This window comes from Sylvia atricapilla, chromosome 9 (assembly GCF_009819655.1).
Source record: "Sylvia atricapilla isolate bSylAtr1 chromosome 9, bSylAtr1.pri, whole genome shotgun sequence".
Taxonomy (NCBI): domain Eukaryota; kingdom Metazoa; phylum Chordata; class Aves; order Passeriformes; family Sylviidae; genus Sylvia; species Sylvia atricapilla.
The window spans coordinates 23,846,311-23,874,033 of record NC_089148.1 but is presented as its reverse complement, the minus strand read 5'-3'; the positions used below and the strand labels follow the sequence as shown (position 1 = coordinate 23,874,033).

Genomic DNA, 27,723 nt, shown 5'->3' with positions numbered 1-27,723 from the left:
ATGAAACTACGACAATGAAATTATTATCATTGCAGTCACCTAATTAGTCATGTAGCTGACAAAGTATGATGTATTCCATATCATAGCCACAAGACAAAGTGAAAAACAACACATCATGCCCCCAGATGACTATCAGTCCAAAGATTATGCAATATGTTTTCCTGATGGTGACTGTACAATTAACATGCTGTCCATGTTCACTTAATATTAGACAGAACATCACCAGCATGGTATAATCAAACATCAAAGCTCCACATCTAACATTATCCTAATATTAGTGACAGCACAGGCTATTAGGTGAGTATTGAAATATACCAGTTGTCAAACAATTACCCTCAGAAAGGGGAGTGAAAATGCATACAGTTGATGTATTACAAGCAAATTATCACTGAACTGCAATTCTGCCATGTGACCAAAAACACCAATACCTAGTGGAAGTTTTACAGTTCTCTGAAGAACAAACAAAATGTTCCCAGTAGTTTGGGTCACATACAGAGCTTCATTACGGTTTCCATTTCAATGTGCTTATTAGCTGTTCCCCTAAATTCTTCTTTGGAGCTGAAATTGTCTGTGGGTTTTGATTTTTTTTTTCCCAGCTTTCATTTCTTATTCTTGCTCTGGGACTAATGCATCAACAAGTTTCATGGAATATCCAAGCAAAGACACAGCTACCAAGATACTTCTGAAATGGTATGATGTGTGGGAAGAGAACTTCTAGGCAAACTCTGCTATTCTGCAAGACAGTTTTTTCTGAGTGAGGTTGGGCTTGGGAGACTGGGTGAACTCTAGAACAAAACAAGTTCTGTTTGTTGGTTGTGCTTGATGTAACTGCTTCGTTAAATACTTCCTTTTCAAAATACATTGATGCATTAATCCACCTAGAAAGGGCTCTTGGTTTTGGAATACACTCTCATGCTTTAGAAAAAACAACACCTAAAATACAGCTTTGACACTGCTTTGCTTTACCCTGAAAAAGGAATTTTTTAAATAATCAGATGTTTCCTAACCAGGGTCAGAAAATGATAGTTTTCTGTTTCTAGGCTGCTTTACTCTAGCTGATCTAGAATGACAGATGGCAGATAATGATTTTTTCTCTTAGCAGAGTCTCCAACCCCAAAGCTTTATACCATTACATATCATCGCAACCTTTTCTAGTTATTCTTATGCAGTAAAATGCTGCATGCAGATACCATACCAAGACCTTTCCTATAAATCATTAAAATAGCACTTTCATAATCTCAGAGGGAGGGTGTAATCTTCAGCATCTACCATTAATAATCACAACACAGCACTGTTGCTACTGGGAAAAAAAGTGCAACTATACATATTTTTTTAGATATAAAAATGCCAGGTGGATGAAACAAGAGCTGGACTATTCTGGACTTTGTATACATCATCTATCTGCCACTATTTTATTTGTACAAATGCAGTCAGTTACTTTGGAAGCAAGAGAACAGTCAGACTCACAAACTTATGAATAATCTAGTGTCTAATTCTCAAAAGCCATGTTGAAACTGCAGTAATCAGAGCCTTGATTGCAACGCACAATTTTGAAGATCTGTCTTTCTCTGTATACCAGGCATTTTCTAATAGCTGTGTATTAAACCAATGGTTGCCTGTATTTGTTTAATGAGTTGACTTTTTTTTGAAAGCTAGACATCAAAAATCCTAATGTAACATGTTGGTACAATGTCCAATATAAAATGAGCATAGCTAGCACGTCTCAAGTTCCATAATTCCAAAGTTTTTCAGTCAGTACTACTTAGGCAATTCTCAGAATACTAAGATAAGGTCCTATCCTTTCTTTTCCCTTTTCCCTGCATGGCCTTTTTAATCATTTGAAAATGGAACCTATGTCTTGAAGACAATGAATCAGGCATCCAAATTTTAAAGATAATTACCTCTGTTTTATCTCCCATTATGGTTCTTCATGTCTCAGAGACTCTATGCCTGGTGTGCACTACCCTGTTCCTGATGTAGTAGACATGTATGACATTTCCCCTTCAGCAGGAAGTGCCTGCTGAGCACATTGAGAAACTGGAGAGTTCACTTTTACAGTTAGGACCCCACTTTTAAGAGGAACTGTATTCCTTCAGGTAAACACAGGAATTTGAACACAATCTTTACACAATTACAGAATGTAATTACTGAGTTGGAAGGGACTCTCAAAGACCCATCGAGTCCAACATCCAGCCCTGCACAGCATCATCCCCAAGAGTCACATCATGTGCCCGAGAGTACTGTCCAACTGTTTCTTGAACTCTGTCAGGCTTGGTGCTGTGACCAGTTTCCTGTGGAGCCTGTACCAGCACTCAACCACCCTCTGGGAAGAACCTTTTCCTAATACCCCTCCTAAACCTCCCCTAAGACAACTTCAGGCGATTCCCTCAGGTCCTGTCACTGGGCACCAGAGAAGAGATCAGTGTCTGCCCATTCTCTTCCTGTCACAAGGACGCTGTAGACTACAGTGAAGTCTCTTCTGTCTCTTCTTCTCCAGGCTGAACAGACCAAGGGACCTCAGTGGCCCTTCATACAGCTTCCCATCAAGGCCCTTTACCATCTCTGATGCCTGTCTTTGGATGCTCTATAAGAGCTTAGTATCTTTCTCATATTGTGGTGACCAAAACACGCAATACTCAAGGTGGGGCTGACCTGGTGCAGAGCAGAGTGGTACAATCCCTTGCCCAGCTGGTGATGCCTGGGTCTGATGTGCTCCAGGCACAGTTGGCCTGCCTGGCTCCAGGGCACTGCTGACTCCAATTTTCTGCCAACCAGGATCCCAGGACACTTTCCACAGCACTGCTTTTCAGCATTTCATTTCTCAGTCTGTCCATGCATCAAGGTTGCTCATCCCAGATGCAGAATCTGGCACTTGCCCCTGTCAAACTTCCTATGGTTTGTGATTGCCCAGTCCTCTAGCTTGTCTTCTGGTTTTTCATTCAACAACAACAAACCCCCATCACTACTATGACAAAATTAAATTAGTCTGATACCAAAATCAACTGGAAGGTGTAAAATAAATAAGATAACCTTTAGCTCTAGAACAAGTTATGATTTATTGTTTAGGAGAAAGCAAATTATTAATAGCCTTTCACAAATCATTTTTGGGACTAGCAAAAAGTTATATCACTCAACTTTTAGCACAAGGTTCAAATTCCACAAAATATTTACATCTCGTGGACTCTGACCTTTGGTAATTAGTATAATTTTCTGTAAGATGGACTCTTGGTCCTATATGATTAATTACTCCAAAATATAGACAATTCACAGATTTGTCATAATTTGCCATTAAGAACTAAAAACAAATAATAATTTTATTTTGTCTTTTATTTCCTATTAATTTTTATTCTAACAATTTATCCACTAGAAAAAAGCTGTTACAACCTATTTAGAAGCTTCCATTTAGTACTTAGGTAGCAAATTTAAAATTTCTTTTAGACACAAATAGACTACTGGAAGTGGCATTAAAATTATGTTTTTCCTTCTATTGAAGTAGAAGAATTTGAATAAGAACTTTGTAGCATAGGTCAGTTCAAAACCAGAGAAATTACATGAGAGTATTCTGTAAAAGAAGTATACACATAAAGTTCTGCTTTTAAAAATAACGTTAAAAAATCATAATTTTTTTTTAATTTGTGAGCCAGACATCCTGATGCACTCAAGACAAACTACTGTCTCTCACCCTTTGTTTTTCAATAGAATATACAAATATCCGCTCCCACAGCCCTTTATTCTGAGGGAAAAGGAGACACAGATCTATGAAGTACGGTCTTCAAAAATAGCACAAATTCTCTGGAAAAATTGTCTCTAGTAATTAAATGCACAGCTTTCAGAAACTCTTAGCCCTACAGTCTGTGAGAATCTGCCACGGGAAGCACACCCAGCTATGATGGCTGACTACTAGAGAAGACAGAAAACCATCCAGAATCTCCTATCCCTGCACAGCTTAGAGAAGTAGTAATATTTTAATCAATTTCTTTAACAAGTCCTTGGATGTCATTATTGCATGACAAGTGGTTGCAACGCGTTTTCTGTGGGTGTTGTCACCATTCTCTTTGCATCTCGTATCTGAAATAAAACCTTTTACTTAGAGAGATTGAAAAACTGGAAGCAGAACAAGACATTTTCTGCCCTAATTCAGGTCTCTGCCTCAGGCATCCCCTTTTGGTGCACACCTGAGTGAGAGAAGTGCTAACGCCAAGCCCTGCGCGCTCTCTGCTCTGCCCCAGGCCAGGGTGCAGCACGGCCACGGGACGCCCTCCCTCAGCCGTCTGTGGGGCGGCTCCGGAGCCGCGCTGCGGGGAGGCCTCAGCCAGGGCCGCTCCCTTTCGGGGAGCCTCGCCCTCGCCAGGCACAGCCCGGCCGCTTTCGCTCTTCTGCCCGAGTCACGGCGGCGGCCCACCCTACTCAGCCCATGCGGCCTGTGCCGTGCCCTGCCCGCGGCCCCGGCCCAGCGCCAGCTCTGCTTCCCGGCCATATGCTGCCGCTGCCCCAGGCCGCTCGGCCCCTCTGGTCTCCATGAGCGCCATCCAACGGGCCCTGCCCGCCAGCCCGACCCCGGCACTCGTGGCTCAGCTTCCAGGGCAAACCCGCACCTGGCAGCAGGACGGTTACGTAGAGTGACTAATTTTTATTAAAGAACAACGTGACAGAACTTCAAGCGTATTTAACATTAGTAAAACATTGACTCTCAAAAGAATACCCTCCGCAACAGCCAAAGGGTTGTTTCACCCAAACATTGCTGAATGCCAATAGACCATGTCTGCAGAGCAATGTCTGGTAAATTACACTACATAAAGCTGGACAATTTAACATGACGTGTTGATTGTTCAAGGCATTTCTAATGCTAGAAAAATATCTAATTTTGCCTTTACAAAGTGCGTTGTTTGAACCAAGCACCCACAATTTCACTGAAAGTCCTGCTGCCCAAATGCGTGACCAACTGTTGCACTTGGTTACTAGTATTCAGTATGATAGTAGAATACAAAAATAAAACCATTCAGACGGGGATTTGGTGAGTCATGAAGTATTGCTGCTTTAACAGAGATTAAAATTTATGCTTATTTAACATTGTATGTAAAATGAATTATTATGAATGCCTATCTTTCTGGACAGTCTCTGTACAGTATACTGTTTGGTATAATGAACAAAGCACTAGCTCTCCCTGGCTGTTTCTGAACCATTAGATATGCAATGACAATTAAGAGTTTGTAAGGCTATGTTAATTAGATCCAGTATTTTAACAGGCAGGCACATTTTCATTTATTTTGCCTTCATTTCTGAGACTGTAGGATGTGCTCTGTAGCCTTAGCAGTGTTAACAATGGCTCTGTGTCTAGAACAGTGAATATATTCTCAAAATTATCATACAGGCAGATTTAAGAATTTATTTGAGCAAACACAGTTCCTTAGAATGGGTCAGAAGTCACCTTTTATTCCAAGTTTTTTTCATTTATTAATAAAAAAAGACTTCCACTGTATTCTCTGTTTTGTCTTCATAAAAGAAAATACTCTGGAACTAGAAGCTTACTTTACACAAAGCTGAATGTGTTCTTAGACAAAAGAAGAGGACTGTGACTACTAATTTTCTGTTTTCTGTTTCTATAGGCTTCTAAAGGAACAACATATCATGCTAAGTTGGTTTGCATCCTTTGAGCCAGGTTTGATTCCTTGGACTGTTAGCAAATAAATAATCCAGTATTAGTTACAGGGTTTTATTCCTCAAAGGAACTTGTTGGCATTTCCAACATACATAATTAACGAGAGATTGTTACATACTAATGCAGAAAACAAGGTCTCCATACATTTCCTTATTAGGTGTTACAACAAAGAAATTTTTATTTGAATGGTGATCTGAAAATGGAATAATTTGGGATGTAAGAGGACTAAGTCTGGAAAATTTCACGTTAGCTAGATATCTGTAAAAACTGATACACAGCAACCCCTAAATCTGTACACAGACTGACTTGCAATGCTACTATACCAAGCATTGTGCATTATGAGAAAAGTCTTTCTAGGAAACAAACTGTTTCTGCAGAAGCAGCTGTCAAGTTAGTGTCTAAAGCACAGAACTGTCTCAGATTCCCTCTCCATTTCAACAGAAAAATACACTATATGGTCATTGTATAGGACCAGGTTTGTTATAATTAAAGATTTTCCAGTTTATGATGGGAAACCTAATTCTAATTTGGAATTTGTCTTTTATTTATTGCTGTTGGTGTATCAATTAACAACAAAACAACTGAAAAGTATAATCCTAGATGTAAATCCACAGACACAGTGGCATAAATAACAGCCCCAAATGTCCCTCTAGACTGAAATTATTATAGGACTAAAACTCATATATATGAATCATTAGATGTGTATCAGCTGTATGTGGAATTAATGAAGACGTGATCATTAAAGATAAAATCCTCTTGGAACTTTTCTACAATGCTTCTTGTTGTTCAGAGGAAAGGGTACTCAGTGATAACTCAGCAAAATATCTGCTTCATTACAGGAATGGGCCATAGGCCATCTTAACAAGTGTTCAGGATCCAAAGGCTGGGCATTTGGTTAAATACAGGTGCTGGATCAGATCCTCACTGTTTTCTAAGAGGGAGGAGATATTCTTACAGACTTTGCAGCAGCTCCAGAATACGACACACTCATTATACATAAACGACATGTAAAATGTACTCCAGCTGCTGGAGGGAGAGGGAGGAAGGAATGAGAATCACAGCCCATTGTGGATGTGAACATTTAATGTGACTGTTTAACACGTGAATATTTTACAGACTGACAAGTAACTTGTGTAGAAGAAACCTCTCAAAGACAAACCAAAACGAGACCAAAATAGGAGGCAAAATATGATTTGGGGGACTTGGGGAGATTCTCAGAACACGTACTAATCTTAACACCAAGGAAGTTTTTAAGAGGGTTGTGAAAAAATATGAGAAGATGGAAGCCGTATGAATAAGAATTTGGTTTATTTTGATGAAAGATCAGAAAATTCCTTCCTAGTCTCAGAAGCAGAACAAGTCTCACCTTCTTACAAAGAGTTACAAAACCTGAGCACTTTACAATCCTAGACTCAGCTTTATTTTTAAGCACTGCAGATGTACCTTAACATTTTGAGAATAACAGTAAGCAATAAAATCATAATGTATATAAGTACTTGCTGACTGGAAGTTCTGGTGCTATATTCTCAGCTAAAAATGCTTAATATTAGGCCCAGATGCCTAAAAGTTAATCTCTGGTTTAATCTTCAACTCATTCCTAGAAACGGATGTCTTATATTCGGTAAATATTAACAATCACGTAAATTATAACTGGAAATGAGTTTCTGCTCTTGTATGTGACAAGGTCGGAATATCCTGTGAAAACTGTGAAATCCTAGGAACTGGAAGCAAAGTAAATTTTGAAAACTGAGCCTTTAGCATTAGAGTTTTATTGCTGAATCAACTGTTCTTTTTTTTTTTTTTTTTAGTTATCTGGCACTGAAAAGCATAGTCAAGAAATATTATACTACACATAAACAACTAATACATTGTTGTTATTGCTGTTGTTGTTGTTACATGTCCCCTTTAAAAACTGCATTTTTTAAAGTGGTACACATTAACACCCAAGTTACTTAGACTTTTCTCTGCAATGTATGAAGCCAGTTGCTAGTACAGAGATACTAAAGAGGTGGACTGAAAGCACATAAACTTAACGTTTAGCTATGAAGGTGCTGCTAACATGCTTTGCTACATGGAATTTATAACACTAAAGTTTCTGTGGGTAGTAACTCTGCTATAGGTGCCATGAAGAATTCTACTGTTTTTCCCAATGGTATTCTAAGCAAATGCCCCCAGGACACATGTACTTGGAGCCAGTGCAGGTCACAGCACTCTTTTTATGGCTTTCAGATACTGTGCTTAAACTATGACTAAGCTTGCAGAAGGCATTACCACAAGACACCTAATCTCATCTCTTGAGACCTTGAGGGAATTGCACATCAACAGAAATGTTATGGTGTGCAGTCCAAATTTGCCTTCTCCAGTGAGCCACCACAACATACTCATTCAGATGAACCTCTGGCTGATGCAAACAAATGGTATTGCAAAACTGAAGCGTCAGTGTGTAGAGGGAAGATTCCACAGTGCATGCTTGTACCCTACTTTTTCTTACATTCTGTTAATCCACTCATCTCTTTAAAGAATGGAAAGTGAGGAGAAAGACATTATATCTGTACTACATTATGTATAAATGCAAAACATGTGAATTTATTATCAGCACTCACTAAATATTCCAAATCTCTGGAGAAACTAAAACACCCCAAATGATTAACTAGCAATTTTGCAATAATTGTATTTTACCTACTGTTTGTTTCCATGTGTGGTCTGTGAGCATACACCTGTATAAATTTTAAATTTTAATTGGAAGGATTTTCTTCACTGTGACTCTAAAATACAAGATTTTAACACTCCGGGGTGACATGTGTCCACATATTATTGCATAACAACACTTTTTGTCACCTGTATTTGGCTAGAAGGCTATGTACTTCTTTTCTAGTTGAGCAGAAGTGACTGTTCTGCTAAGAGAGCAATCCTTTATGATAGGGAGATCTTCATGGAATACTTCTGGCTAAAAAATAAGTAGAACATGTTCAAGGATTCATAAGTACTATTTCCATTATCTGTGACCTCCAATGTTCCAGGTCCTGTAATCTGCTTCCTTCTGTTCTGTCAGTGTCCTTCAACCCTCATTTCCTAGTTCACATCCTTAAGTAATTCTCCATCCTGAATCTCAAATTATTCTCCCTTCTCTTCCAACCACATTTTTATTACCATTCTGCTGACATATATGAAATGGGACTGTTCCTGAATGACAGGTTTCCATTCTGTTCACCCTTAGATATAAAAATGTCTTATAGACTTTTGATGTGGAGAGCTGGTCCAAAATCAAAAGGCTACTTAAGAAGGTATGTAAAGACCAATCATATAAAGGGATTACTGTATACTCAATCTGCTTTCTATACCTTAGAATGCATAGCACTAATTAAATATCTCAGTGAGCAGTAGCATTTGTTTAGTCTCCTCTGAATTTGTGTCATTTATACTACACCATTGCCCATTAAAACAAAATCAGCTCTTTGTGTCCCCTAAAATATTTTGCCACTCAAGAGTCAATCTGTTTGGAAGCCCATCACAGAAAATAAACTGCAAAGAATGAAATCAACATTCCAACAATATTGTAAATTATGTAAGATAACCAGAAGCTAATGTGAAAAAAGAGAGATATTTTGTAGAAACAACCCTGTATTGACAGAGATATTAATAAAAGGAAATGTCAAAAAAAGGAATGTTTATGTTACAAGAAGAAAAATATTTTGATATACATTCCCTTCCTGGTATAATTCAGCATTGTGAATTTTAAAGTTGAGATTCTAAACCTTGCTAATCTTTTTTAACTTGCTCAATTAAAGAGATAGGTATCTCAAGGGGTTCCACAGGAAAGGGCCACGTTAAGTCTTTCTTGTAAGTCAAATGAGACTTGAACTAATCTAAAATGGTTCAGAAACTTCATCTTTCTTTACTGCTCCTAAATTGTATCTTCTCATTTGTTTTATATAAGACAGATGGAGGTCTTAAAGTGGAACCTAAATTTGTGTGACAATTACTACAGAAATTCCAAGAAGAGCTGCAAACATATGCACTGAAAATAGCAAGAGATCTTCAATTTCTCTCATGTTTTAAGCAGCAGACCTTATGCTAGAGAAACTGATGCCAAAGATAAGCATCAGTAGTTTCTGACTGCCCTTTTACTATTTCCTGGAAGATTTTCTCTACTCAGGAAAGCCAGTTTGAGCTCACCTAAGATGAAGATACAGATCTATAAACTGAACTAGGGGTGTAAAAAAAGTAAAGAAGTAGACTTATGGGATCCTGTTACAAGCAGACCACATGGACAGTAATTTAAAAGGTGAGATCACTGTCAGTAAGCCAAGAGGAAAACAGGACTGATTGACAGATACACTTGCCAATCTCAGAGTAATGATTTTATGTTAGAACTCTCAGAAAAAAAAAACCAAACCACACCACAAAACAAACAAACTAACCAAAACAAAAAGCCAAACACAAAAAAAAAATCCCCCAAAACCTCCCACAAAAAATATTTAAAAAAAGAAAAAAAACCACCAACCAACGCCACCCCCCAAAACCCACAAAAACACACCCACATGAAGACCCCCTTCTCATTCAAGACTTTCCTTGGCCTCTTAATGAGAGCATCCTCATACAGGAACCACTCTGTTGAGATTTTTTAGAGCAGTAGAGCTCTTCTGAATGTCTGCCTATTCAGATGCCCTAGCTACCTAAACAAGACCTAAGTTATTGCTAAGAAAATACGTGGCCTGTGCAATAGCAGTGTTTCCTTTTTTTTAATGAGCGCTGCTTCCAGGATGGCAGGACTGTGCGGTTTTTTTGTTGTTGTTATTGTTTGCTTGGTGCTGGTTTTTTGTTTGGTCAGGTATTAAAATAGGACTGATCAGATGTTTTAGAATGCTAATGTTTTCAGCTTCCCAGACTTCTTTCCCTGTCAGTGCTGCAGTAGCAATATTTCTTCTTCAGCTTGAACGACACAATACCAGATATCCATCTAAACTGTGATTAATGGGGCTTGATTAACGATTAAGTGGAATAAAAAAAATTTCTTGAAGGAAAATAAGGAAGGAATGAAAAAAATAGAGGGGAAAGCAAGTGGAAATGGAAACCAATCCAGTAAGCAAGGGAAACAGGAACAAGATGATGCAGAAGGGTAAATTGAAGAACAAACTGTAGCATAAGTGTAGGAGAGATTATAAGACTGATCAGGTGTTCAAAAATAGCAGCAAATTATCCATATGTCCTTCACTGAAGTCAAGTCCACAACGAGTTGTATTTAGTGAGCAATCTAAAGGCATTAAGTTAAAACTGGAGTTCAGTTATCCTGACAACTGCAAAATGAATAAACTATTCAAAAAATCAATTTCTGAATCAAAATTTCAAATCTAAAGCACAGCAATCTTGTAATTAAGAACAGTATGAACTGAAAGAAGTTCAAATCCTAGCATGTTATGAAGATACAATTCATATTATGACTTACAAAGAGTTGTTTCTTGACTGTTAACCATCAGCAATAATTTCTTTTAATGCACTTAAACATGTTCTAATGAACAGTACGCTCCCATCAACTTGAATCCATTTAAGTCAAACTATAACTGTAGCAAACTGCATAAATGAGTATTTGATAGTCACAATATGTTATTACTTGATTTTGATTTCTGGATAATACAGTAATGAAATTATTCCTGAATGCTAACAACAAAGACAGAACCCTAAAGATAATGAGCATGTACTGGTAAAATGCAGAATGAGGTTACAGTATATATACATCCTGAATGTTTTAGAAAATGCAATAAGGAACCTGACTGAAGGAAAATCACCTGAAATACAACCATGTATTTTTCTATTACTAATAGACAAAATGAAGGCTAACAAATGGTTTTCTTTTTAGAGTACCTTTTGTGAGAGATCTCAATCACTAAACCTAACCAAAGCTTCTATAAAACTGAAAGGATTAATACAGATTAAATGGGACAAGTTGGGAATACTACGACACAGAAGACTGACTTTCTAGTCTCACGTTCCAGAAGGCTGCTCCAAACTACTATTCTATTCTAAGGATGCAAGCCATTACTTTTCAATCTCGAGCTTTTTTTGACATACCAATAATTATCCTCAGTCTCTCTTCCTGCTTCACTACAGGCTAGGAAAAAAAGTAAAAAATTGCTTCGGTTGTGAATTACCGTCCAAAAAATCTGAAAATAGGAAAATTAAATCAGCTTGACTCTCTAGTCTTGCAAAACACTTCTAACTATGGGTTTGCTGATTATTTTATGCCAAGACATAGTCCCTCTTTCCCTCACTGTGATTTGGATACCTACTCTGCTAAGCCCTACTTTTTTAAGCAACTCGTGCTGGAAGCAACTATGTGTCTCCACAGAAGATACAAAAACCACCATTCAGACTAAAGGAAAAAAAAATGGCAGTGGATTGGCCCCTCGTGCTTTAAATACTTCCCACCCACTACAGAATTCAAGCAAAAAACTGTCTCACAGCTCACATTCCATCCTACTGGTACTCCCAGAATAGAAGTGTTTCAATCGTTTGGGTCAGTGCAACACCAGGAATATATACATCAAGCCAACCAGAGCTTGCATTAAGGTATTAAGACCTATTATTTCTGGGATACTCTGACATTTTGTCACAGTATCAATACAATTACATTTACAATTGCTTTAAATGCTGCTGGGAAACGGTCCTGAAGCATGAACAACTTCTCATACATTCTGCAAATCTCCCATCTTGAGCAACACACACATCATGAAAACCTAACAAACAAGAGGCTTCCTTTACCAAATAAACATTTCCTCACCTTTTTCTAATATGATAGAATGTGGCAACATTCTTCTTACTCAGTACTTCCAGAGGAAGATTTTCTCATGGCCAAAATATTTATTTTATTGCAGATTCAGCACGTTTACTCAGCACAAGATACGGAAAAAATTTGCAAACAACTTTCAGCTGTATAGAAAATCTGCTGCAAAATGCTTTCTACCTAGTTCTACGAAAGCTGAAAAACATATGAACAAAATCACCTCCAACAACTTTTTGATCAACATTTATCACTACTGAGGTTTTGCCAAAGAAAATGGCAGGTTGCCTACAGGAGTCTATCATGCATTACAGAGGATTCACAGCTGGAAGTCAAGTACAAACTCCTCCTGAGAGAAATTTTGTGTTCTAAATACAATTATATTTTGGCAATCTGTAATAATCTTAAAAAAAAAAGTTCTGATGGTGAAATACACTGCAAATGTAACGCAGAATAAAGCTTCAGATTCCTTGCTTGTTGCTCATTTTTATTTTGATGTAGGTCAGATTTGCAGAATTGAAACCAATAGAGTGAGAATAGGAAGGAAAAATCATACAATTCTTCTAAAAAATAGGACAACAATGAAGAAGCATGTGATAAACTAAAACTGTATTTTGTAACAAAAAGACAGATTGACAGAACAGAGAGAGACAAACAGACAATAATGAAAGACAAAGCAGATACTCCAGATGCCAGATGCATAGATGATGTCAAGATAGATGCCTGTAATGACAACAGCTATAGTACAAGAACTTGACGTATGTACTAATAATTTGCATAAACTTTCTTTATCCTTGCAGGGATGCGACCTCACAGTTATTTAGAAGCATCTACCTTAGTAACAATAGCAGCATTTGTTTGAGGGATTGCTCCAAATGGTCATGAGAAAGCTGTGAGTAACCACAACATAACTTACCACAGCTTTTGTAGTGCAGCCAAAGCAGCAGAGAAAGACAATATAATATGTAGCTGTCATCAAATGTAAACAAAGCCCACAAAAATATAAGTACATAATTTCATCTTCTAATCAAATATTTAGCTTTCATCTGTCTTTGAAAAAGAAAAGGTAAGGACATGGGTGAAGCGTAAACGAATCCCAGCTGTAAGTGGAAATCCTGTACAAGACCATAGCAACGGAAAGCAGACACATATGGCTTTGCCCTGTATTACACTAATCATGACTCATACCAAAGTTAAAATGCCCTCTAACATCAGGAAGACATGTTTTAAGATAGTGTCCAGCTATCCAATAGTTTGCAAGTGCTCATCAGGACTGCATGAGAGGATGAGCAGATAGGCCAAGACAGCACAAGCATATTTGAAAGGTCAAAAAAAAGCACAGCTATACAGACTACAGTCCTACCCTTCCACAAGTTCTCCAGAAAGGCTCTTAGGATCACAGTGAGAACAGAATCCACTTCCTCTTTCAGTTTAATTAATTATGCAGGCAACAAGCAGAATGTTACCCATAAACAAGAGAATCTTCCCAAGCGTACAGCAGTCTGTATTAAGGACCACTGTCATGCAGTTGCCCTTGTTTGGCCGGGCAAACTGCAACTTACTATTTTAATGGCAAAATCAATACAGGCAAATTCAATACTTAAAAGCAAATTCACTGCAGGATGTTTTTTAAAGATAATCTCTGGTACAGACATAAAATTATCATACTTTGCCTTAAAGTATGACAGAAAATGGTTAGAGACAACACAGTTTAGCGCAAGCCCATTAGGACTAGTCAAATCTAATGAACTTTAATTTCTACATTGCATGTAATATTATAATTAACTCACTCCACTAATTGAACTGACCCAACAGCTTAAAACAAGTCAAAAAACAGGTGACCAAAACTACATTAATTGACCATCCACATCTCCCAGGAGTCACTCTGTGTGGAAAAAAAGAAACACTTCCCCACACTGATCCTTTACCACGCCATCCTTTCTTACTATATTTTTCTTATACTTTTGAGCGAGACAGAGCATAAATAAACAACATTTGTAGGTTTTCTCATATATAATATTCTGGCAGTGGTTATAGTGTACATAACAGGGAAGACTGGGCAAAAAGCTCTTGGCTGTTGGGGGGGTTATTTTTTTCTGTTTGCAGAACCACATTTCCAGGTGTACTACAGAACTTCATTGGTAGCCACTGGCTCAGAATTCTAGTGTGCTTATTTATTTGTTTATCATCTCCACTTACAGATTCACTTGATTTCGGGTTACTCTCACTTTTTAAAGAAACTTTCACTGATTTCTCTTCCTATTCTGTTTGTCCATATCTGAAGCCACTGATTCACTACCTACAGATGTTTAATTCCCTCAGTTGAAAGGAAAACCTTTCATTATAAAAGGATTAGAAGAAAAAGCCAAGTTTCAGTAGTTGAGCTCTCTTTATTATCTTCTCTACAATTCCAAAATACGCTTCCAGGCAGCTGCCAATATGGTTGTTTCTCCTTGGACTGGAGACCAAAATGGTGGTTAACCTCAAGCTTGTGGGCTGGTGTTACATGGCTCTTGCAACAACACTTAGTCATTCGTGAAGAGCCTATCAGCATAAATTAGCAAGGATCTACTCTGCATAAACTGCATAACTAGAAATACAATATAATGTAACATTATGTTACTTTCCAAATGAAATTATGTATTCCTAATTAAAATAATTGTTAGCAACATATATGTACATATTATATACATATTTACCTAAATACACACACATATATATATAAGTATAAAAGAACTGTATTATCTCACAAATCCTACACAAACCTTTAAATTACTTATGGAGGTAAATATTATAAGAGTTCAAGAGTATTGGTCACAGGGCACATCATTTCCCTGTTTATAGCAGTTGCCTAGATGTTAGCACAGACGTTGCATTGTACTGAAACCAACAAAAAGGCGTATTCACAGATACAGCTTATTGCCTTTTGTCTGACAGAATAAAGCAACAGTATAAGAGTTATTTGTCATTCTGTTGGGAGGGGATCTAAATAGAAATACTGTATTTTGCTACACTTAGCTGTTTTTTAGCAACCAGCTCATATCCAAGAAATTATAACTCTTATAGAAAAATATCAATGATGAAAGAAGCAGTTAATTTTAATGTAATATCCACTATAATCGTATATAAAAATACCAGAGGTATTATTTTGCATAATTATTTGTACACTGATTCTAAGTACACTGATTATAAAGGGCACTAATTCAGCTACCAAATTTCACAGCACATCAGCTTGTACAAGTCTAGATGATCTGCATGCAATAGATACATTCTTCTATATAAGATCAGCTGTGCAGAAGAGAAAATTATGTGGTATCCCAGTCCACTCATGTTAGAGCTCTTCTTTCTGGTGAAACATAATCGTTAAGTACAAATGGGTTCCCACCCCTATAACATTGGAAGCACACACTAAACCATATATTTTTACAGATATCTACTGGTTAAAAGTAGGAACAAGCATGGGACTTCCTTCTGGAGAAGCAGCCCACCAAACATCTTTTGGGAACCTTAATCAGTAGGTAGGGGATAGCTTTAAGCAAAACTTCCTTTTCTTGGCAGATGTCAGAGGTCAATCAAAGGCACTGTCCCAAGTTTTAGTAAAACAGAAGACCTTTGATTTCAGAGTGACTGCCCAACAGAGCACCTTTAAGGAGTACAGTCTCTTGCTGCAGCTCTCTTCACCACAACCTAGGAGGGAAAGGATGATTTCATCTATGTGGAATGGGGACTGGAAAAATGCAAATATCCCTTAGTTAGAAGGAACAGTCAGATGTATCCCATCTCTGCCCACGAAAAGTTGCCCATAATTTGTTTGAGCATGTAGACAGCACTGAATTACTGTATCAGCAGTAGACTCTGTGGGATTATCCCACAAGCAAGAGAGATTCCCTCCTGGCTACTTTTATTTCTGGATGCTTATAGCATTCCAGCTGCTGCCAAGTGCCACAGCAAAGTAATGTGATAAGAAAAAACTCCTGATGTTTCATACGGATTGGAGCTCTATTATTCGGAATGACAGGTATAAAGCTATTTATTCCAGAGACTGGAATTCCAGTATCATAAAGGCTTGGTACCAACAAATTTAGACTGAATAATATGAAAAAAAAAAAAAAAAAACCAGCAGAAACATACACATAAAGTTTAAGTTGCACAGGTGTTTTGTCCAAAATTATACTTGGTCACTGATGGGATCTATTGCCTAAGAATACTTAGATACCTAAGACATCCACTTAATTCTAATCTGCCAGGCATTTATTTCTTGTCATCCTAGCAAAAATAAAACACAGTTTTATTATAAACTTATTTTTCCCATAGTTACTTATTAGACTTGTCACCACTTTCCCACACCATCTTCATGGACTTTGAGTCCTGTGTATCACACCACCTCCCAAGTAAGTGCCAACAGAAAATAAAGTTGGAAAGAACTTTGAAAGACTAACAGAATAACCTTTTTCCAGGATTTCTTGGGTACTTCTTCACTGTTTCCTCAACCTCTGACTGAAACACCTTCTTCAAAATCCCAAAATAATCATAAGTTCCACATATGGAAATCTAAATGTCCAGGTTCACTTATGTTGTACAGTGCATAGACATCACATTTTCCTTAGCCTTCACTGTAATAAAGTAAGGTTGCTAACAAATTTGGGTATTTATCTTCCCAGTATTAAAACAAATCAGAGTATTATTCCATAAAACACACCTTGTTCCTGACCTCACAGAGGCTAGGAACAAGGAAAGACAAAAGCCCTTAACATGTATTTGCTTTAATAGAATAGTCCTAAGTTAATGTAATTTACACTATCCTGCTGGATGCTTCTGTATTATTTATTAGATTATTAGATAGTAATGACACACTAACTCCCTGACATAATATCCAGATGCTAAGGAATCACATCAGCAGATTTTGTAAATCTGACTGCCTCTGAGCCAGATACTAGCAACAGGAAACACAAAAAGCCACAGTTACGCAACTGTGAATGTGATATGCCTTTACACTTCAGGAGTGAATGCAAGGCAAATAGATTACTCATACCCAAGTGAAGATCAGTCATTGAATTTACTAAATCACCTCCACATTTCTGTGTGTTAAACTGTAACAGCATTTTTTTCTTCTGATCATATGATGATGACAAATTTGTTTTATTTTTGCTTATTATGCAACAGTAATAACTAATTGGCCTGTGCAGAATGAGATATTTATGGCTTTAATATAAGGATACAGTGTACAGAAATACAGGCCTAGTAGAACAGGAGAGACTTTGAGAAGTAGAGATGAAAGACTGGATGATAATATACTATACAGGCCTGGGATGGTAGTAATGATAATTTCCCCTCAACTATGTATTAGTATCCTGCGTGTTAAAAGATATAACCAAGTTTAATTAGTCAACAAGAAGCCTAGGTTATTAAACTCTTTCTAGATAATATTCAGTGAGAGTTATACATAACCCACTCAACAGCTGAGTTCCATTAATCTCCTTACTTATAGATGCATAACAGTTCCATTAATCTCCTTACTTATAGATGTTCTGATTGAATTTCCTTGTTCATGGCTGAGCCAATACCTTACTACCAAGAATGGCTCGGCATAAATAAGTCAGTAAGCTAAAAGATGTGCAACACGCAAGTGCTAAAGGATAACAAGTGTTATCCTAGACGCTTTCAGATACTCTAGAATCTTAATTGGAATGGAAAATGCAGCAATAATTTGGCTTAAGAAACACAAAGAAGTGCTAGACCACTAGGTGAGGAAAAATTGTATTACCTAAATCCTACCAGTCCTATTGCCTATTCACTTACTGACCAAACCGTATCTGGTATGCAGTACTTTTCATACCTTCATAGAACCACAAATTGGTTCAGGTTGGAACGGACCTTAAAGCTCATCTCACTCCAACCCTAAGCCATGGCCATGGACACCTTCCACTAGACCAGGTTACTTAAGAGTCTCGTTCAACCTGGCCTTAGACATTTTCAGGGATGGTGCAGCCACAGCTTCTCTGGGCAACCTGTTTCAGCACCTAATCACTCTTGTGATTAAAAAAAAATCTTCCTTATGTCCAACCAAAATCCTCTTTCAGTTAAAAACCATTGACCCTTGTCCTGTCAATAGAAACCTTGGGGGAAACAAAACGGGAAAAAAAGACAGGGCTTAAAAAATATATAATAAAATATTTCTCCCTCTTTCTTACAAACCCTCTTTATACATAACAAAAAGCTGAACTATCTCAGTTCTTTTGGCCTTTCTTCATAGGAGAGGTGCTCCAGCCTGCTAATCATCTTTGTGGCCCTCCTATGGACCTGCTCCAAGATCCCTGTCTTGCTCATGTTGGGAATGCTGGAGACACATGCAGTACCTTCAGGTGGAGTCTCACCAGAGTGGAGTAGAGGAGGGGCAGAATTACCTCCCTCAATCTGGTGTCCCACTTCTTTTCATGCAGCCCAGGACACAACTGGCCTTTTGGGTTGCAGGTGCACATTGCCAGGCCACAGCCAATTCTTCATCCATCAGTATTATAAGTCCTTCTTCTACAGCATTGCTCTCAAACCATTCATCCCCCAGCTTGTGCTGATAATGGGAATCACCCCACCAAGGTGTAAGATCTTGGCCTTGCTTGACTTCAAGCAGCTTGTAGATCCTCAAGCTTGTCATGGCCCCCTGAATGGCATCCTTTCCTTTTAGGGTATCAACTGAACCACTCACCTTGGTGTCACCTGCAGCTGTGCTGGGGGTGCACTTGACCTAATTTAGTTTGTTGATGTACATACTAAATAGCATTGCTTACAGTACGAACACCACTCATTACTGGTTCCACTTGGATACTGAACCACTGACTGTAACTCTTGGGACAAAGATGTTGTGGAGGACATCACCATAGAACCAGACAAAAAATGAAGCAGCACGCTGAGAAAGTTAGTTTTCACTCAAAAAGACCTGTCTGCAGTAAAACACAACAGGAAACATATTAAAAAGTGTTTCAAATTCTTTCTCTGGTTTTCTGCTCAGCCTCCCAAATGTGTTCCACAGCAAATTGTTTTATGTAAAACTCAAATGCTGGCAAAATCAGGTATGTCTGAAGCTCTGTAACTAGGTTTGCCAGATGTGCTCAAAGAGTAAATTTCACTATTTCCAACACTTCTGGGTATATTAAGATATTAATAAAGTTTTAAATTGAGTTTCATTTTTGATATGAACCTACCCCACTGGTACAAAATTTGAACCTCAGAAGGCAAAATGAGTTACATACCACATGCACAAGGATTTACCAGCAGGAACTAGGGAAGCTTTATCTGCAGTAGTGTCACAGGCAACAGCTCCCACATTGTATGACACTGCTGTGGCTAAACAGCCCATTTTCCTCAGTTTAAAGATGCCCTTTCTGCATGGTACGTATGAATAACTGGGGGAAATTAGGAATCGTAAATGCAGGCAAAGTGACAAGAATGACATCTTGATACTAAGTGCCACAGTTTCTCAAAAGCTCTCCCAAGTGAAACAGAACTTCCCCAGCTTGGGAGCATAACCAAATCGAATTCTTCTTAAGAGAAACCTAACGTGATCACTTCACAGCAGTAACTAGGAAATTACAATTATAAACTCAAGTTTTGGTTGCATCCATTACCGACAAAAAAAAAAAAAAAAAAAGGTAGATAGTTCTTCCTAAAGAAGATTTAAACATGCAGATAGAAAAAAAGCTAGATCCATTTGAGTTGGAAATAATAAATTGGGCCTTCTCAATGTTTCTTAAAATAGTGATAAAAGTTTTTGTTAAAGATGTCATCATTCCTTTGGCCTTCAGTGTCCATTTGTAAGGTAAAACTGAACTGCAGCTCACTGCTACAGGAAATTGCTTATGGGACAATCACTGATTCTACAATGAAGTAAAAACTAATTTCAACAGTCACATGACAGCAGTTAATACTGCAGTCACATGAAAGAAAAGCACTGCTTCCCTTTAAGAAATGCACTTGCTTAATTTCTTCTAAAGAATCAAACTGATGACACAAATTAAAAATCTTTGAGGAATTTTTGAGATTCCAAGGAAAGAAGTTTAGGACATTTTTTCTTCTGAAAAATAAACCTGCAGGATAATAAATAACCAGTTGCTGGCAAAGACAACAAAGTCAACAGAATAACTATTACAGCAACCTAATTTAAAAGGAAAATCGTATTCCATAAGCTCAATTTGAAAATGCTGCACTTTCCGTTTTACAAGCCCTTAACATTATGGGATCTAATACGGAAAAGAACCTTGCTGCCCAACACAATAATAAAGTAATTGCTCAAGATTTCTGCAATGTAGTAGTACAATAAACACTACCACTATTAATATCCATACATGTAAATGAACTAAAAGGAAGTAAACACACTGATGAAACAGCTCAAATTGCAAAAATTCTATGATTCTTCAGAATGCTGCCTTCCTCCCTAAAGGTGAATAAAAAGACTCACCCTTTCTTACCCATGTAATGTGTTTTCAAAATGAAGTTTAAAAGATTACTGTATTATGACAGTAAAACACTTGGCATCACTCATCAAGACTTTACTAGAGTGTTCTTGCTTACAAATGGCAAATGAGGAAGCCTACACAGCACCTACTGAACGCATTTGAAAGCTGTTTTTCCCTTCCTGAGTACTGTGTTCCTGCTCCTCTTTCAGAATAATACTTCCACTCTTTCTGCCATCAGTGCTGAGTATCTATGATCCTAGGCCTACACTCTCTCTGCAGTAACCTGCAGGACTATTTGAATTCCATAGGACTGGAAAAAGGTTCTGTCAGAAGTTAAATTATTTCAGACTCGCCAATTTTTATTTCACCTTAGCTTTGTGGTTTGTCTTCCTTCCCCAAAGGCTTTTTTTTCTACATTTCCCTTTTTCAAAGGAAGCCAAGACATGGATTTTCCTTTAGTCAAATCAAGGTTCAGACCACGGCAGTGAATTAAAAACCAGATTTTTCAAAGGTGTAAATATGTCTCACAGCATGTCTGTGGTACGGAGGCAAAGGCTGCTTTACCAAGTCGCGTTTACCCTTTTGCCTAGCTCGGCTCATTGCTGGAGGCCTTCAGGGCTCCTGGAGCAGCAGACCTGTCCTAAAGGGGTTTGCTCATTCTGCACGTTTGTTTTGCCATGGAAATCTCGCGTACACTGGAAGAGGAAATCGGCTTGGTAGCGACACCTTCAAACAGGCTAAGCAGCTTTGCAAACCCCGTGTCCCGCATCGCAAATACATCGCCTTCCATGGAGCAATTAAAGCAGAGCCCAAACACCCAGATGAAGTTCTGCCCGCGGTGACCTTCCCGCGCCGCCGGTTAGCAGAGCAGCGGGCAGCTCCCGCTGCGTGCGCCCCGAGCACCAGCAGCCCACAGGTACCGCCGCTCAGCGGGCTCCGCCCCCGCACACCGCTCCGGGCACCCCACGGGCCCGCAAAACGCTTCAGCCATTCCACAGCGGAGCCGGCCCGGCCCGGCCTGCGCACCTGCCGCCCGGCCCCTCTCTGCCCCAGAACGCAGACAAAGCGGCCACAACGCACCTGCTCCCGCGGCGGCGGAAGCTCCAGGTCTGCCCGCCCCCATCTCTGCGCCCCCCGGCTCATTGCCTGAACCGATCCTCCTGCTTGCTCCAGGCCGGGCCAGGTACTCCGGCGTCCCGGGGTCTACCTCCGACACGGGGCACCCTACGACCACCGCGCCCTCACATTCGCCAAGGGAAACAAACTCCGTCCGCCTCCGGCCGTCGCTGTCCGCCGGGCAGATCCGCGCTGTAAACAGGCCGGAGGGCAGGACAGGCGCCAGCCACCCCCGCCCCAGCACCGGCGCTCGCCCCGCCGTGCCCCGCGCTCACCGTAGAGATGTGCGGAGGCTTCGCCCTTCCTCGCCATCGTCTCCCGGTGCCCTCCGCGCCGACACTGCCGGGGCACAGCCAGGGGCCCGGCGCCTCCGCCCGCCGCTCAGCGCGTTCTTTGTTGCCGTGAAGGCATGAGAGGCGGCGGCGGCCGGGCAGCCTCCCGCTCCGCTCTGCCGCGGCCGCCCGCAGCACCGCCCGCACCCCACGCCCACCCTCCCGTCCCGCCGGCTCCGCGGCGACGCCTGCGCCGACCCGCGGGGGCGGTGCCGGTGCCCGGGTCGCGAGGAGGGGGGGTGCGGGCGGAGCGGCCGCGCCGAGGGCCGCCGAGGGGAGCCGGGACGGGTCGCGCGTCGCCAACTTCGCTTGGGCCCGGCGGCAACTTCGGCATCCGGCGAGAGCGGGGCCGGACTCGGCGAGGCCGTACCTGGCAGGGTGGTTTCCATCCTCCTGCACCAACCGCCGCTGTCGTAGCCGGGTGCGCTGCCCGCCTGTGCCTCTGCCTTGCGCAGAGCCCGGAGGTGTTGCCGCTGGTGGAAGCCGGCCGGCCGGCCCCGAAGCGGCTCGCCGCCCGCCGGGGCTCCGCCGGGAAGCACCTCCGTTTGGCGGAGCTGTCCGTGCCGCCCGTGCTGAGCGCCGGGCCGGCCGGGCCGCCCTCGGGCAGCAGCCTCGTGCCCGGCAGCCGGCACGGGCTCCCGGGGCTGGAGGAGGGCGAAGCGTTCTTACGTGCTCATAGACAGCCGTGCATCTGGCTCCCGACGGGGAGAAGCGTGTTCGTTCTGGGTTGGGGCATTTTCACGATTTAGTAAAAAAAAAAATAAAAACCTCAGTACTGAGAAATAAGCATTTCTGGTCATAAACTTTCCTTCAGTTGACATCTTCCTCCCTGTGTTTTATCTGAATGGGGCAACGGCCACTTACAAGCAATTAGTCTGATTGCTGAGATTCTTTTACAGTCGTGAAAATACAAATCATCACTACAGCAAAAGGCCACGATATGCAGATGTCACAATGCTATTAGTCTGTTGTCACTAAGTCCAACATACAGAGTATATTATAAGGGAAAACATTTTGAAATGACAAGTGCACCTGTTGGCCATTAGTTATATTTTCAGACACGAGCTTTAGAGGAAAACTGGCTTTCCAAGGTTTGCAAATAAAGGTACCCTTTCAAAAATTGGCTTAAGACCTCAAAAGCACATGGCTCATTTATTTATGAGTAAATTAATGTCCATAGATCTGGAAGTTGTTGCTATGCTTGTATGGAAATGTAAATCAATCATGTGTGCATTAGTGAGGGTATATGCCTCTTACATACATGGCCCGTGCATCATCAGATCTTGTAGAGCTAGCTGCCTTGCCTGGTTTCAAGAAAACTAAATCTGGCATAAGTATGACCTTATCCATCCTCCCAGAGGTCTCAGTTCAGGCCAATTGCTCCAATAATTACTGAATTTCACATGTAGTTTTGTCTGCTAGTAGTGGAAATACTTGGGGTAGTAATTCTCCACCCCTCCCCACACACACAAATATATTGAATTGTTAAAATTTATACTTTTAAATATTATATTTTCAAATGACTACTTGCTTCCTTCAGTCATCCCACTTCTTCAGAGTATTACCTGGGCAGAGGTTTATAATTCTGTGCACTGCTTGTGGTCTACAAATTTAATGAGAGTTCCTTCTTAATTTCATCCCCCTATCGTCTAGGTCACTTACCTAGCCTAGCTACCCAAGATGCCCATGTTCCAGGAAATGGAACTCAAGCAAATACCTGATGTGGAAAAGGGTTGACATACTTTGCTATCTAAGAAGAAATTCTTATTTCATCTCAGTGATGTTGACTAGGAAAACAATTCAGACAATCTCACCTACAGAAGAAAGAGCTTCTTGTCTCAAAGACTGAGTCAATCATGAGAAAAGCAGCGTAGAACAGCTTTGTAAGAAGGAATATATTCTTGTCTTCTGGCTTATTCTGATAAGGCATGCCAACCTAAAGGAAGCGGGGCATGACCAAATTTGATAGTCAGAGCTTAAATATCATGCTTGAGGAAGCTTCAGTATTATTCTACAGCTCAGTGTTTTTCTGTTCTCCTTGTGCAGAGGAATTTATCTATATATAGCTGTATTGGTTTGGCATGGCCTTGTGGATGCCTGGCATTGGGCCAGTGTCAAACCAAAACAACAGCCTGCCTTCAAGAATGAATATTGGAGTCTCAACAATAAAAAACATAGGTAATACATGTGGTATGCTCTGTTCTACAAATAAATATACAAGATATATAGGTATCACATACTATATATTGTATATAAAGTGTATATAATACAGGGCATATACAATGTCTATTTTGTGTCTATACTATACAGTTTATATAATACAGTATTTATCTCCTCCAGGAGAAGAAGTAACATGTGACTTGATTCTGACTACCAAACTCAGATTATGACTAAGCAGTGTCAAATCTTGTGCCCATAATCCATTTAGCCTGCTCCTGTACGAATGTGTCTCCCTCCATGTTTTATTGTTGGATTTATTGCCCTGAATATCCTGCCAAGAAACAGATGCTGAATTCTTCTCTCCAGCCTGCCACAGGAGGAGGGGAAGAAGGAGCGAGTGAGCAGCAGGGTACTTGGTAGTTTGGAGAGTCTCAGCATGAGCACTAAATTGGGGAATACCATTCCTAAGCCATGACAGTGAGCTGTAGTTTGTAATGTAATAATCTTACTGTGTTTACTTGCTAAATTATAAATTTCAGCAATAAGCATCATGCATTCTTCTGATTAATATACAAGAGAGTATTCTAGGTTAATAAAGCAACACACTGTGCACTATACAATTCCTATTGTAGTAAAAGTTAGCAGAGGAATAATAATTAATATGACACAGTAGAAGGCATTTGAGAAAATAAAAATTAAAGACAGATGCTGTATTTTTTGCTTCAGAAGGAAATGCAAAAAAAAATTTAAGTACAGCTTATGGAAATTTTTATCTATTGTCACTCCTTATGTAAATAAGTTTGAACCTCAAAGTTCTAGTAGTTCAGGCTTTGACAGATAACCTTGCCATCTTTCATACCCCTCTATTTTCAAACACTCAGTAGACATGGACCATCTGGGCTTTGAATTTTTTCCTCCAGATTTGCTTTGGAAAAACTATGTTGACAACATATTGCCAAAAGAATTCTCATTCATTTACTCAAGGAGATATGAAGAGAAGTAGCAAGAAAACAATTTGAAGGAGAGAAGGAAGGTAAGCAAGGGTATAGCTTCATAGGTGCAAGCTGCATACTGAGCAGCTGGTTTTAGTACCTTAACCCAGTTGCTCCTGTCATTTAGCAGAAATGACCTGGAATGCCTTTGTCTTGGCTCCACGGATTCCTTCCTTCTTTTTTCTGGAACGATTTCTGTTCTTTAACGTGTACAACCCTGCAGGAGATCACAGATGGTTAGCAGCTTTTTACAACAGAAGCTTGCATCCATAAAGTATAGACATTTGTCTCCAGAAGCAAGTAGGAAATTTCACATGCAAAGATGTTTCTAGTGTAAGGCTAACCTGGACAACACCAAATGTTATGGTGTATTCCTGACTCAATTTCTTCAATTGGACAGTTTCAGACAACAACCTTCTCAGTCTCTGTCTACATGAACAGTTCAGTTCAGGTGAGGAGCGTAGTTTTGAGGGGAGTCTCCAAATTGTCCCCACTTACTGTCTTACTTGATTCACAGAGAGATCTAAAAGCACATTAATTGATTTTTGGATGAAATTGACTTGAAGACATGGTCTAGGAGTGTACCCAAAGTGTTCCAACCGCTTAGTAGGGAACACTTTGTCAACCTGGAAGTAAAAACTCTCCAAAATGGTTTTTAGGTCTTAAATACAACATTTCACTATATAAACCAAATGCATTGTTCTGCATTACTTCCTGACGTCATAATTCCCTCAGTGTAATGATTTATTCTGTCCCCCTGCCTTAGGGATGTCCTCAACCTCATTCAAAGCTGTCTCTTCACCTCAAAAAAAAAAAAAAGCTTATTCACTACTAAAGGGCTATGGATCCTAATCTCAAGGGCATCTAGAAATAATGTTTCATTTCTGATCAATGTGAGATATTAATCACTTCCTGCAGCTAGCAACTATATATGCTTAGTGTATAGCATTCTTACAGCTGTTTAATCATGATCAATCAGCTGAAGTTGCTTGTTACAAAGGACAGGATATATTCAATATGACATCAGCTTTTCATACATACTCTGAACCCATCTATGCATCCTTAGAATTTTGATGTGTGCCATCTTAGAATATGCACAGTATAATCCATACCGCAAAGCAAAAATTAAAACTTTAAAGCCCTCAAATGAGATTAGTGTATTTCCTTATATATCATCACAACATAGGGTTGCAATGATAAATAAACTGAGGAATACAAAGATATTGCATACGCATAAACCATACAAACAGTTAATTAATATATGGACAGAAAATAGACTGCTCAGTAATGAACTTTCCACACTATATTCAGAAACATGACCTGTGGAAGAGAAGCCTATATAAAATGGAACACAAAATGCTGACTTTGAGTGCTGGTATTTAAAAGCTTCACTACAGCTTTGCACTTGAAAGGTATGATGTATTTGAAACAGGAACATACCAAATCTTCAAAAATACTTGAGCAGTTATAAATTATGCTTATGTCTTTTTCTCAATTACCCTAAAAGTACAGGGAAAAAAATCTACTGATATTAGAGTGAAAAAGCAGCAGCCTATGCTGCTTTTCACTCAATCAAAGGTGCCTACATGCTTCCCTTAGGTAATCACCTTCAATCACAACAGTATGAAGTCTATAAAACAGTACAATCATCTCCTTTCAGACAGTTGATAAATATGTCTGGAAATAACTTTTATACAGCTAGTTTTCTATCAAACTGTTTCATTGGTATTAACTACAAAATCTATACTCTCAACTGTCAGAAACAAAACAAGCAATTAAGAGCCAAACACAAAAAGGCAATAATGATGGAAAAGTTTTTGTTGCATATTATTTAGTACTATTATGCAAAATAAAATGTTATTCAAAATGCAGCTTCGAGAAAAATACTTTATTTTGTTAATCCTGTCAAAATTTCACACCAAATAAGGAATTCACAGAAAAATCAACGGCTGTCATTTTTCTTGAAATCCTTGCTTTAATAACCCCCTAAATAACACTACTGCGAAACAGTGAAACAATGATCTTCTAAAGCGCGTATTTTACACACCGCAGATAATTTCCAAAAGCATGGCTTTTCCTTTAGAATACAACCGGAATGAAGAGCATTTAAAAGTACGTTTTACGTAACTATCACGACTCCTCTGACGAGCGGGCGCAGAGCAGGCCCCCGCCCGAGGCTGTCCTCGCAGGCACAGAGCCAGGCGGAGCCGCGGCTTTCCCCGGCGCTCGGCTCCGG

The 27,723-nt window shown here is 39.6% G+C and overlaps 1 protein-coding gene across 1 annotated transcript in view; it reads right to left on the bottom strand.

Moving 5' to 3' along the window:
• The window catches only part of SLC44A5 (solute carrier family 44 member 5), a 61,106-nt gene extending 38,630 nt beyond the window's left edge, over window positions 1-22,476 (bottom strand). Inside the window, exon 1 of the mRNA XM_066325293.1 lies at window positions 22,279-22,476. Coding sequence (XP_066181390.1) covers window positions 22,279-22,315 — 37 coding nt within the window. The 5' untranslated portion in view covers window positions 22,316-22,476. The remainder of the gene's footprint in view (window positions 1-22,278) is intronic.
• Window positions 22,477-27,723: the final 5,247 nt, after the last annotated feature.